The sequence below is a fragment of the Phyllobates terribilis genome, unplaced genomic scaffold (assembly GCF_046119375.1).
Source record: "Phyllobates terribilis strain yellow unplaced genomic scaffold, ASM4611937v1 Scaffold_8__6_contigs__length_399053987, whole genome shotgun sequence".
Classification (NCBI taxonomy): Eukaryota; Metazoa; Chordata; class Amphibia; order Anura; family Dendrobatidae; genus Phyllobates; species Phyllobates terribilis.
The window spans coordinates 253,295,821-253,310,095 of NW_027362768.1; the positions used below are offsets into that span (position 1 = coordinate 253,295,821).

Sequence of the window (14,275 nt, forward strand, 5' to 3'; positions counted from 1 at the left end):
GTGGTCACTCCATACAATCTCCAAAATCATGGCCCAATCGATCTTCACAGGCATGCAATAATACTTAAGTAAACCAAGCACACCAAAGTATTAAGTAAGAGAGATCACCAGATTGCATTGCAACAGATTGCATTGTGAAGTCCCCTCATGGGTAGTATTACAAATCATTAAAGGGAACCTGTAAGCAGGTTTTTCCCATATAAATTAAGGCCAGCATCTGTAAATCTTATGTGACAGCATTCTAGAATTCTGTATATATTTCCCCAATACACTCTCCATGCAACAAAAAATAGCTTTTATTATACTCGCCTACGGAGCTGTCTGGTCCGGCATCGCTGTTCTTGATCCAGCACCTCCTCTCCTCTTGAGAGATGATGATGTGTCCTACATCATCCACAGAGTGCCTCGGCATCGTGCTCCTGCGCAGGCGCACTTCTCTGCCCTACCGAGGGCAGAGGAAAACATTGTGTGCATGCACTGCCGCTCTTTAGCTTTTCCCTGCGCATGTGCATTACAGTACTTTGCTCTGCCCTTGGCAGGGCAGAAAAGTGCGCCTGTGCAGGAGCTTGATTCCGAGAACACTGTGTGGAAGACGTAGGATGCATCATCCACACGAAGCAAAAAGAGAGGAGGTTCTGGATCAAGAACAGTGATGCCCATCGGACCGGACCACCGCAGGTGAGTATAATAAAAGCTATTTTTGTTTTATGGAGAGCGTATTGGGGACATATAGACAACATTCTAGAATGCTGTCACATAGGGCTTACAGGTGCTGGCTCTATTTTACAGTGGTGTAAAAAAGAGTTTGCCCCTTTCCTGATTTGTTATTCTGTTTATCAGACTTAAATATTTCAGATCACAAAACAAATTTATATATTTGACCAAGATAACACAAATAAATACAAAATACTGTTTTTAAATTACGGTTTTTATTATTAAGGGAAAAAGAAATCCAAACCTACAGGGCCCTGTGTTAAAAAGTGATTGCCCCCTAAACCTAATAACTGGTTGGGCCACCCTTAGCAGCAACAACAGCAATCAAACGTTTGCGATAACTATCAATGAGTCTTTTACAACACTCTGGAGGAGTTTTGGCCCACTAATTTTTGCAAAATTGTTGTAATTCAGTCACATTGGAGCGTTTCCGAACATGAACCACCTTTTTAAGGTTATGCTACAGCATCTCAATTGGATTAAGGTCAGGACTTTGGCCTGGCCACGTCAAAGTCTTAATTTTGTTTTTATAAACTATTCAGAGGTGGACTTGCTCCGTGTTTTGGGTCATTGTCCTTCTGCATAATCCAAGTGTGCTTCAGTTTGAGGTCACAAACAGATGGATGGACATTCTCCTTCAGGATTTTTTGGTAGACAACAGAATTCATGGTTCCATTTACCACAGCTAGTCTTCCAGGTCCTGAAGCAGCAAAACAGCCCCAGACCATCACACTACCACCACCATATTTTACTGTTGGTATGATGTTCCTTTTCTGAAATGCTGTGTTACTTTTAAGGCAGATGTAATGGGACATACACCTTCCAAAAAGTTTGACTTATCTCGTCAATCCACAGAGTGTTTTCTGGCACATCTGAAATGACGTGTCAGCGGTCGCTTGACCTGTCACATGACTGAATGATGTCATGGAAGGTCCTTTTACACCATCGCGAGCCGCCAGGGAGCCAGGACGCATCATACAGGAGACCAGGGGACATCGGAAGGTGAGTATAATGTTTTTTTATTTTAAATTCTTTTTTTTTTTTTTACAGGTACTATGGTACCCGGGTCTGGAGGAGAGCCTCCTCTTCTCCAGACCCGTGTACCATCCGCACATTGAATCGCTTAATATCCGCATGTGCACATGTAGTCATGCGGATATTAAGCGATTTAATGCAAGTCAATGGTGGCTAAAACGCCGCGCTTACGCAAAATAATTGGTAGTGCTGCTTATTTTTCCGCAATGATAATCCGCAGTGAAAATTTAAGCAGCATGTGCACAGCACATGCAGATTATCATTGGGGAACATTGCAGACCTTCTACCAAGCGTTTTTTAAGCATTTCTGCGGCGGAATTGCCGCTGCGGAAACGCTTAAAAAACGTGTAGTGCGCACACAGCCAAACATGCAAAAGAATAAGAGATCAAGAAGGGGGGGAAACACATTTTCACACCACTGTCTTAAAGTTTAATGTATTCATTGTAAAAAAAAGTGTTCAATTAAAAAAAAAGTGGTATTATTTTACACATAATAATAATATCTATGGAATCATCTGAACCGCAGTCACCCATGTAAAGTTTGCATGTTTTTTATTTCATTGTGAACAATGTCTTTAAAAATGTTATAAGCATTTACAAAAAAATCCCAACATCCATAAAAAAAATTAAAAAAAATTTGTCTCTTGGAATGCGGTTACAAAAAACATTTGTTTCCAATACAGTGTACAAACATTGTGCAAAAGTAGCACAGTGAAAAAAAAAAAAATATATATATATATACACATATATATCTCATAACATTAACAACATATATAACAATTAATGCAACAAGCTACCACACAGTAAAACCGCATAAAACATCAAAAAAACTGTTGGAATAAACTGTAAAATTTTCATTATAATTATACTATTTTTTCACTTGTATTAGGGAAAGGGTACAGAAACTACATATTGGCTTAAAGGAGAACAGGACCAGCAGTACAACCTTCCTGTACCTCCTTCTGTGTAAGTTTATCTCTGAAAAAGTTTTTTTTTACCTAGCCAGAATGAAACATAAAAGGGTTATTTCCATCTGATGCAGTAATTGTATGTTGTTAGGATAAGCCATCACTGTGTAATCTGTGTGCGTATGACCTCTATATTCCCTCCACAGCGGGACTTGTGACCAGCGTCTTTCCAAATCTGGTGGCCAGGAACCTGTTCAGTAAAAAAAAAAACAGTGATAAGCCATAGCACTATATCCGTGCTGCCACCCCTTCGTTTCCAGCGTTTGTAGGGGTCACAGAGGCTGGACCCCCCCAGAGACTGGAAAGTGATGGCATACAGTGGGGAAAAAAAGTATTTAGTCAGCCACCAATTGTGCAAGTTCTCCCACTTAAAAAGATGAGAGAGTCCTGTAATTGACATCATAGGTAGACCTCAACTATGAGAGACAAAATGAGAAAACAGATCCAGAAAATCACATTGTCTGATTTGGAAAGAATTCTTTTTTCAAATTTTGGTGGAAAATAATTATTTGGTCAATTACAAACAAGCAAGATTTCTGTCTCTCACAGACCTGTAACTTCTCCTTTTAGAGGCTCCTCTGTCCTCCACTCATTACCTGTAGTACTGGCACCTGTTTGGACTTGTTATCAGTATAAAAGACACCTGTCCGCAACCTCAAACAGTCAAACTCCAAACTCCACTATGGTGAAGACCAAAGAGCCGTCAAAGGACACCAGAAACAAAATTGTAGCCCAGTACCAGGCTGGGAAGACTGAATCTGCAATAGGCCAGCAGCTTGGTGTGAAGAAATCAACTGTGGGAGCAATAATTAGAAAATGGAAGACATACAATACCACTGATAATCTCCCTCGATCTGGGGCTCCACACAAGAACTCACCCCGTGGGGTCAAAATGATCTCAAGAACGGTGAACAGAAATCCCAGAACCACACGGGGGACCTAGTGAATGACCTGCAGCGAGCTGGGACCAACGTTACACAGGCTACCATCAGTAACACATTACGCCGCCAGGGACTCAGATCCTGCAGTGCCAGACGTATCTCCCTGCTTAAGCCATTACATGTCAGGGCCTGTCTGAAGTTTGCTAGAGAGCATTTGGATGATCCAGAAGAGTATTGGGAGAATGTCATATGGTCAGATGAAACCAAAGTAGAACTGTTTGGTAGAAACACAATTCTTCATGTACATGAAAGAATGAATGGGGCCATGTATCGTGAGATTTTGAGTGCAAACCTCCTTCCATCAGCAAGGACATTGAAGATGAAACATGGCTGGGTCTTTCAGCATGACAATGATCAAAAGCACGCTGCCAGGGCAACGAAGGAGTGGCTTCGTAAGAAGCATTTCAAGGTGCTGGAGTGGCCTAGCCAGTCTCCAGTTCTAAACCCTATAGAAAACCTTTGGAGGGAATTGAAAGTCTGTGTTGCCCAGCGACAGCCCCAAAACATCACTGCTCTAGAGGAGATCTGCATGGAGGAATGAGCTAACATAACAGCAACAATGTGTGCCAACCTTGTGAAGACTTACAGAAAACGTTTGACCTCTGTCATTGCCAACAAAGGATATATAACAAAGTATTGAGATGAACTTTTGTAATTGACCAAATACTTATTTTCCACCAAAATTTGAAAAAAATTTCTTTCCAAATCAGACAATGTGATTTTCAGGATTTATTTTCTCATGTTGTCTCTCATAGTTGAGGTCTACCTATGATGTCAATTACAGGCCTCTCTCATCTTTTTAAGTGGGAGAACTTACACAATTGGTGGCTGACTAAATACTTTTTTTTCCCCACTGTATTCTAGTGATATGCTACTGCATGCTAACGTCATGCAAACCCCGGAAGACCCAGCGCCATTGTCACCGGAATGGCGCCGGCACCAGGGAAGAATATCAGGTAATAACAAATAGAAAAAAGATTGCCAGCTCACCAATTGAAATAGTCCAGTCTGCATGGAAATAACTATCCGAACTCTCGTGTTGTGAATGGGGAAAACATGAAAAAATATTTCCAGCTCCTGGTAAAATTTCTTGTAACTTTATTCCATGAAAAAATGAAAACCTGGATTCAAAGTAGATACAGTGGGAGCGGAAAGTATTCAGACCCCTTTAAATTTTTCACTCTTAGTTTCATTGCAGCCATTTGGTAAATTCTAAAAAGTTTATTTTTTTTTCTCATTAAAGTACACTCTGCACCCCATCTTGACTGAAAAAAAAACAGAAATGTAGACATTTTTGCAAATTTATTAAAAAAGAAAAACTGAAATATCAAATGGTCATAAGTATTCAGACCCTTTTGCTCTGTATTGAGTAGAAGCACCCTTTTGAGCTAGTACAGCCATGAGTCTTCTTGGGAATGATGCAACAAATATAAAGGGGTCTGAATACTTTCCGTATACACTGTATTTGCAAAGCAATGCGTTTCAAATTTATGCAAACGTTTTTTGTCAAAGCTTGTTCAAAATGAGCACAAGCCTGCCTTAAATACGCAGGCGGGCAAATTAAGAATGAAACACATGATGAAAATGTGACATATATATACAAACATGTTAAAAACAGAAAACGGGAAACATAGGGAAAAACTAAGTCAAATAAATGCAAGGACTAGGAGAAACGCATGCAGTGTTAGTAATGATATGCAATTTCATTTCTCAGATTGAAGCCTTGAGGAAAGCGAGTACCTGACTTATCTGAAATTTTGTTTAAGTTAATTAATGAGGGTTTTTCCCTGACCAAAAAACAAATGGAGTAGCTTATTGTTAAATTTCCTGTTATTCCCACACTACACATGTCACATGTCACTCTCCACAAGGAGAAGTGTTACCCCTTAGATACCGGTCTGACGCCTCTCATCCAACCAAACCAGAACTCACACTTTTCACTGACGAGGGGAAGTACCCCGAAACACACTGTCTGCAAATTGAGTTTCTGGTTCTGGCTTATAGCCTTAGTCATGTGATAAGGCTCGTTAAAGGTCAATATTGACTTTTAGGATTGCTACTTTCTGTAGATGGCATTAGAGTTCTAGTCCTCTTCCTCTCTGAAAAGACAATTTGCATATTTCCCAGAGAAGCATTGCGGCTTTAAAGTCTAATCACCATGACATGCTTAACATGTCACTCTCTGCAAGGAGAAATGTCCTCTTCCTTTCTGAAGAGGCAATTCCCATACTACATACTCTCCCAAAAGCCCCTAAGGGGATTAATCCCCCTCCTATGAGCCCAAGCATCACTGGGATAGGTTCTGCAAATGAACATTTAAGCAAGTGGCTTGACTCCCTGCTTCAACCTCTAGCACAAAGATCCCCTGGATACAACAGAGACACTAGCGACATTCTTGACCAACTTTCCAAAACGAGATGGTTTGAGAAATACATGTGGATAATATGACGCTGAGTCACTTTTCACGGCCAGGCCGTTAGATGGGATAGTCAAGGAGTCCGAAGTAAAAGCCAGGAGGGTACGTCATAAACAGAGGGAAGAGGCAAAGGCGTAGTCAGGTAACGTTCCCTTGATCAGAATACCAGGAGGAAAGCAGATCAGAGCAGAAGGGGTTAAACAGAATGATGGTCAGAACAAGGTCCAAGGTCAGGCAACAGAAGATCAATAAACAGAACTCAAGGCACAGAGAACAAACCACACACTAGCTGAATGTACGTCTGGCAGAGATCTGGGGGAAACAGCTCAGTTAAGTAGCCAGGCATTCAACTAGGATAATGAAAACCTGAAGATAGCCAGTGCCTCCCCATCTCAGATTGGACAGCCGGGCTGTCAATTACCACACTGACAGCTGTTGCACGCCCCTGTACCAGATTGGATGGTCGAGTTGTCAATCACAGTACTGACAGTTCCAGCACGCCCCTGTATAAGATTGGATGGCTGAGCTGTCAGTAACTGCATCCCAGACACAGTGGGGGGTGGAATCAAGACATAAGCTGTGATGGGATCTCCTAATACTCTTCGATTTCACAACATATGGCAATTGAAGCTTTGATTTTTCATCTGGACAAATATAGTACGGTAATTACACTTATGATGCACAATTTTTTTCTATATGATGGTTCTTTCTATTTACAGCATAGAGGAGTTTCTATGGGAGCGAAGTTTTCACTCTCCTTAGCAAATTTGGTGATGGCATACTGGGAAGAATTATTTCTTTATTCTCCGCATAATCCTTTTCTTACATCCATCATGTGGTATGGCAGATGCATCGACGATATACTCCTCATCTGGTGTGGCGATGTGTCTGCCATACCACTTTTTGGTGATTATATTAATTCCAATGATTTCAACTTGTGTTTCACTATTGATTGTCACTGTTCAGACATTTCCGTTTTAGTTTTAAAGTTGACAGGTTCTTTAGGAAATTTTATTTCTGCATTTATGTTTCGTAAACCATTGGCTGGCAATAACATCATTCATGACAAAAGTAGTAATCCTAAACATGTTGCTAAAGAAGTTTCTGTTAGCGAATATATTCTAACAAAATCAAATTGCAGTGACCCCTTTGACTATATTCAAAAAACAAATTAATTAAATGATAGACTTAAAAATTGTGGATATCCAACTTGGATGTTAAACAAAGCACACAATATACGGTAGTTCAAAACAAAGATCAACTTCAACTCATTGATTACAATAGATTTCATACTAATAAAAATTTGACCAACATGTACTTTCTATCCAGTACAGCCCATAATTTTCCAGCATTAGACACATTATATGTAAATACTTATGGTACCTTTACTACTGGAAGACGATATTCTCACTTCAATTTTACAACCAGGCTGTGGAGTGATAGCAAAAAATGCATCATTAGGCAATATTCTCTAACCAAATTTCCTCAGCTGTCACTCTTCACCAGGGCCGGACTGGGACAAAAAAGCAGCCGTGCCACAGAAACCCAACAAAACACATACTATAACACCTCCACGCCCCAATCAGTGAATTTTGCTTTTACGTTGTCGTGCCCCTCAACATTCTCTTAAAGGAGTTATTTGAAGAGCCACATGTGAATGGTGCCGCAGTACTTATGATCAACCACAGCTCCACTTACATGTTGCTCTTCAGAGCTGCGTTTCTCAGGATCGTCGGAGATAGGGGATAAGTTCCAAACTTGGGATAGCCCACTTAAACAGGTTTTTCATGATTTATTTTTATATGTAGAAATTAATAAACCAATAATGACAATCCAGAAGTCCAATGCCGCAAAGGGCTCGTGCAAACAAGCATATAAATCAGGCGTGTGTTATCCAATGTTTTATCAGATCGCACACTGACCGATGTTCTGCAATGAGACCGCGCAGAGAAACATTTTTTTCTCATACTGATTCGGTGTGAAAAAAAAAATCGTATCATGCTGCGATTTGACTCTGAAATTGGATGATACTCACCCATTCAAGTATAGGAGTACGAAAAAAAAATCGGATGCCACAGTATAGCATCAAATATGTACGGATACTTTACAATTCTGTAACATAGGAAACTGTAAATGGTCGTGTAAAAGATTACTAACTGCTGAGAAAAAAAGAAAACTGACTGCACACGGATGACAAGTGAGAAGAAAATTGTCCCTCTTTTCTGGATGAAAATAATAGATACTTATATATGATGCACAGATAAGAAATATAGGTATAGTACAAGGCCACATAATCCTCCATACAGTATTATGAGCACCACATAGTCCTCCGTACAGTATTATGGGCACCACATAGTCCTCCATACAGTATAATGGCCCCACATAGTCCTCCATACAGAATAATGGGCACCACATAGTCCTCCATACAGGATTATGGGCACCACATAGTCTTCCACACAGAATAATGGGCCCCACATAGTCCTCCATACAGAATAATGGGCCCCACATAGTCCTCCATACAGAATAATGGGCACCACATAGTTCTCCATACTGGATTATGGGCACCACACAGTCCTTCATACAGAATAATAGACCCACATAGAGCTCAATACAGAATAATGGGCCCCATACATTACTCTATACAGTATAATGGTCCCCATACATTACTCTATACAGTATAATGGCCCCATATATTTCTCTATACAGTATAATGGGCCCCACATATTGCTCCATGCAGTATAATGGGCCCCTTATATTGCTCCATACAGTATAATGGGCCCCATATATTGCTCCATACATAAAAAAAAATCAAATACTCACCTCACCCCATTCCCCGCTGCTTCAGTCTCCTCAGCATCATCTGACCCTCTGCACTGCTCGGCACAGAGGGTGCTGTAGTGAAAAACATTGTGCCTGCTGCGCTGAGAATTCACAGAGCTCAGACACAGAGGGGGAATGATGGGAGAGGGAGCGTCAGGGGACGACTCTCCCACCCATCTTTGTTTTCAACTGTATTGGTATCCAGGATGCTGAAACAGTTGAAGGTATGACGCATTGGGAGGGGGGGTGCACGACTCATGAGCCCCACAGCGTGCTGAGTCCCCGACGGCTAGTGGACCTCCCATTTGTCCAGGGCTCCGGCACTTGCCCGGGTGCGCCGGGTGGTGACGTCAGCCCTGATATGTGTCATAACTGAGCACCACCAAATCTTAAACAGTGGGTGAAATGCTTTCAGGGCACACACCCTTAAAACAAAGGGATTTATAAAAAAAATAAAAGCAGCACACCCATTAAATAAGAGAAAAGTGGAGGACTCTTCTTTATTAGCCCTTGTAGCCATGTTTCGGTTCCATAACAGAGAAATGTTCTGTCATGGATCTGAAGCGTTGCCACAAGGGCTAATAAAGAGTCCTCCACTTTTTCCACAATTAATCGAAGTGCTGCTTATGAATATATATACACACACACACACATTCATAATTAGAGCAGATACTGAGATTTACACCATGTATACAAGACAGGAGAGGTATATACGACGTACACAGCTGTGTATAGTCGCAGTATCACTTATATAATATATATACAGCAGTATCAGCTATATAATGTATATAGACTGGTGTATATACAGTACAGACCAAAAGTTTGGACACACCTTCTCATTTAAAGATTTTTCTGTATTTTCATGACTATGAAAATTGTACATTCACACTGAAGGCATCAAAACTATGAATTAACACATGTGAAATTATATACTTAACAAAAAAGTGTGAAATAACTGAAAATATGTCTTATATTCTTGGTTCTTCAAAGTAGCCACCTTTTGCTTTGATGACTGCTTTGCACACTCTTGGCATTCTCTTGATGAGCTTCAAGAGGTAGTCACTAGTGTTGAGCGAGCATGCTCGACACTGCTCGGTACTCGCCCGAGCATCACGCTACTCGGGATGTTCGGCGAGCACCGAGCCTTTCCGAGTTACTCGGGCGGGAGCTCGGGTCTCCGCCCTGCATGTTTGGCTCTCTTTACAGAGCCAATGAACATGCAGGGATTGCCAGCCAGTCACTGTAATGCCGCAGCCATGTTGTTTGTGGGCATTACAGTGATTGGCTGGCCGCACAGCGTCACCCCGAGTATTTAAAACCGGGCGCCGCCATCTTGGATACAGTCGCTCCGGATCAGACAGTGTAGGGACAGCGCTGCTGATTTAGGGAGAGATATACCCTGCGAAATAGTTAGTGTAGGGTCTGTAAAGGCTGCCAGATCAAACAAACAGTCCTTCTCAGGACTAATATCCATCCCAGATATCAGACCGGCAGACGCAGTGGTTATACCAGCAAACGCTGCATTACAGTCCTGTGTGCTCCTGTTGCTGAAATTGCTGGACTTAGCTCCAGGTCTCGGGGGCCAGGAAAAATCCTTTTTTTTTCCTCCTTCACACTGTACAAATACCCGTCTTATTAACCTTTTGGTGTCAACCCCCCCCCCCCAAAAAAAAAAAAGTGTGTCTCTGATTTTTCAGACACAAATATATCTGTTGAAAATAGTCTGGTGTGTAGGCCAGAGAAATAGAAGTGTGGTTTTGCAGTTCCACGGGCCATTTGTATCTAAAAAAAACAGTTTGAGTGTGTCGCTCACTGTTCAGCCGCAAATATATATATTTAAAAAAGTCTGGTATACACCAGTAAATTATAACTGTGGTTTTGCTATTCCACGGTAAAAAATCTCCATTATCCTGCTCTTGGCATTTTTTGCCAAAAAAAAAAATAATAATAGTGTCTCCCTGATTTTTCAGACACAAATATATCTGTTGAAAATAGTCTGGTGTAGGCCCGAGAAATACAAGTGTGGTTTTGCAGTTCCACGGTTCAAACCTCTGTATTATCCACTTTTGAGCCATTTGTATCTAAAAAAAAAACAGTTTGAGTGTGTAGCTCACTGTTCAGCCGCAAATATATATATTTAAAAAAGTCTGGTATACATACACCAGTAAATTATAACTGTGGTTTTGCTGTTCCACGGTAAGAAATCTCTATTATTCAGCTTTTGGTATTTTTTCCGTAAAGAAAAACAGCAATATTTTCTCCCTGATTGTTCAGATTGTTTAAAAGAGTCGGGTGTAGGCCAGAGAAATAGAACTGTGGTTTTCCTCTTCCACGGTTCTAATCTAGTAACTGACCCAACGGGTCAGGAGGACATGCAGAGTGAGGCCAGCAGCACACAGGGGGAGGGAGGCAGAGTACCCAAACAGGCAGGAAGAAGCAGTGTGGTGGCCGCACACAGAAGGCGGGCAACCTTTCCCCGTAACACCAACACAAGGGACGTTGCCAGTACAACCGGTAGGTCTTCCAGAGTCTGGAATTTTTTTAAAGACTCTGCTGATAACCCCAAAAAGGCCATTTGTACCACCTGCCATGCCAACATCAGCAGGGGTGACAAAACTACCAGCCTGACCACCACCAGCATGATCAGGCACATGGCAGCAAAGCACCCGACTTTGTGGGGCGAACCCCAGGGTCCACGACCAGTGTCAGCGGGTGTCACCACTGCTTCTTCCACTGTTGTGCGTGCAATAGAACCCCCTGTTGTGTGTGCAAGGCAATCTCCTGTCCATACTGCATGCAAAGATGCCCCCTCCTCTCAGTCTTCACTTGTTATGGCAGTTTCTCAAGAAACAGCATCAACGTCCACGTCCACGTCCCACCGCAGCGTTCAATTGTCCATATCCCAGACCTTTGAACGAAAGCGGAAATTCGCAGCTAACGCCTCACAGGCCACAGTCCTAAATTTGCACATTTCACGACTGCTTGCGTTGGAAATGCTGCCTTTTAGGCTGGTGGAGACGGAATACTTCCGCAACCTTATGGCGGTGGCCGTCCCTCGGTACTCGATCCCCAGCCGACACTATTTTGCCCGGTGTGCCATCCCCGCATTACACAAGCAAATGTCCCAAAACATCTGCCGTGCCCTCAACAACGCAGTTACTGGGAGAGTCCACCTGACAACGGACACGTGGACAAGTGCTTGTGGCCAGGGATGGTACATCTCCCTGAAGGCACACTGGGTAAACATAGTGGAAGCCGGGACACATCCTCCCCACACCGAGGATTGCGGGCCCTATGTCAGTCAGAGTTGCCCCCACAGTGTACAGCTCCTGCGCATCATCCTCCTCCGCCTCCTCATGTTCAGCCTCCATCTCAGATATCACCACATCAGTTACAAGCTGGAAGCACTGCAGTACTGCCTCCGCCAAGCGGCAATAGGCTGTGCTGAAACTCCTAAGCTTAGGTGAGAAACCTCACACTGCTTGTGAGTTGTGGACAGCTGTGAAAGAGCAGGCAGATCTGTGGCTGAGACAGCTGAACCTACATCCAGGCATGGTCGTGTGTGACAATGGCCGTAACCTGGTGGCGGCTCTGAGGCGAGATCACACACGTACCATGCCTGGCTCATGTGCTTAACCTCGTGGTTCAGCGGTTTCTTAAATCGTACCCCGAGTTGCCAGATCTGCTCGTCAAAGTACGCCGCCTGTCAGCTCATTTTCGCAAGTCGGCTACAGCTTCCGCCGCCCTTGCTGTGTTGCAGCAGCGTTTGCAGCTTCCGTCACACCGACTGGTGTGTGATGTCCCCACATGTTGGAACTTTACCCTCCACATGTTGCAAAGGATTTGTGAGCAGAAGAGAGCAGTTGTGTTGTGGAGTACCAGCTGCAACAAGGCCGTCGATATTCAGGTCAGACTCCACACATAAGACCTCAGGAGTGGACCTGGATGTCTGACATCTGTACCATCTTGACAAACTTTGAGGAGTCCACCCAGATGGTGAGTGGCGATGACGCCATCATTAGCATCAGCATTCCACTTGTCTGTCTTTTGCAATGGTCTCTGCAGAGAATTTAAAGAGGAGGCATTGCAGCCAGAGTATGATGAGATGGATCAAGAAGCCGTAGCGGTTGATTACACACAGCCCAGCCTCATCTCATCCCAATGTGCATTGGGGGACAATGAGGAAGAGGAGGAGGAGGAGGAAGAACAGGAGCTTGTATCATGCACTGTAGACGGTAGTACCTGTACAACTGCCATACCGTCGGTTCAGCGTGGGTGGCCTGAGGACAGGGTGGAGGAGGAGGAGGAGGAGATGGCTGACTTTATGTTACGCTGCCTTAACCGTGACCCTCACGTTGTCAAAATGTTGAGTGACAGTCATTACTGGTTGGTGACACTTTTAGACCCCCGCTACAAGGAGAACTTTCACTCTCTTATTCCTGAGGTGGAGAGGTCTACAAAAATGGGGCAGTACCAGAAGGCCCTTGTTGCAGAACTGTTAAAAAAAAGTTCCCATCTGAACACGCTAGCGGCAGAGGTCACAGTTCATTGACCAACCAAGGCGTACAAGCGAGAGAGAGGCAACTCCAATCCAGCAGAGGCAGGGGAACACTGTCAACGTTCTGGGACAGTTTTCTGAGACCCGCCAAGCTTACAGGCCCTGAGGCGCGGGGTACTCTCACAAGGAGTGGAAAGTTTCAAAAGATGGTGAGGGAGTACCTTGCCGACCGTACCAGTGTCCTCCGTGATTCCTCTGTGCCTTTTAATTATTGGGTATCCAAGCTGGACACTTGGAATGAACTCGCTCTGTACGCCTTGGAGGTCCTGGCCTGCCCTGCCGCTAGCGTGTTATCGGAGCGTGTTTTTAGTGCAGCTGGGGGAATTATAACTGATAAGCGCACGCGCCTGTCAACTGACAATGCTGACAAGCTGACCCTTATCAAAATGAACAAGGGCTGGATTGGGCCAGACTTCTCATCACCAAAAAATGACAGCAAAGTACCATAAAGTCAAATCCACTGTGTTTTTTCGGGAGGTGTATTCACATGCACCGCTTCACACCCACACATGGGTATACGCTTCCTCATTTCGGCTGTTTTATGTTCTTCTCCTTATCCTCAGCCTCCACCACCATTATACCACCAGGGTGACCGTGGTCCATGTTGCCATTATTGAAAGTTCCTCCGTCCTTATTTTTGTCAGCTTTTGCTTGGAAGGCATAAGCAAAGACTGTGGGAGACCCACTCCCCAATAATGGGAATAATATTTTTAAGATGCTGTACTGTATGGCTCTTGTAAGGGGCATTGCAAGTTCCTCCATCCTAATTTTTGGCAGCTTTTGCTTGGAAGGCATAAGCAAATACTATGGGAGACACACTCCT

The 14,275-nt window shown here is 43.3% G+C and overlaps 1 protein-coding gene across 1 annotated transcript in view; it reads left to right on the forward strand.

The window, feature by feature from the left end:
- The window catches only part of GUCY2C (guanylate cyclase 2C), a 552,042-nt gene that overhangs the window by 522,951 nt on the left and 14,816 nt on the right, over window positions 1-14,275 (forward strand). Inside the window, exon 26 of the mRNA XM_073644175.1 lies at window positions 2,639-2,715. Within this exon, the coding sequence (XP_073500276.1) occupies window positions 2,639-2,715 (77 nt within the window). The remainder of the gene's footprint in view (window positions 1-2,638; window positions 2,716-14,275) is intronic.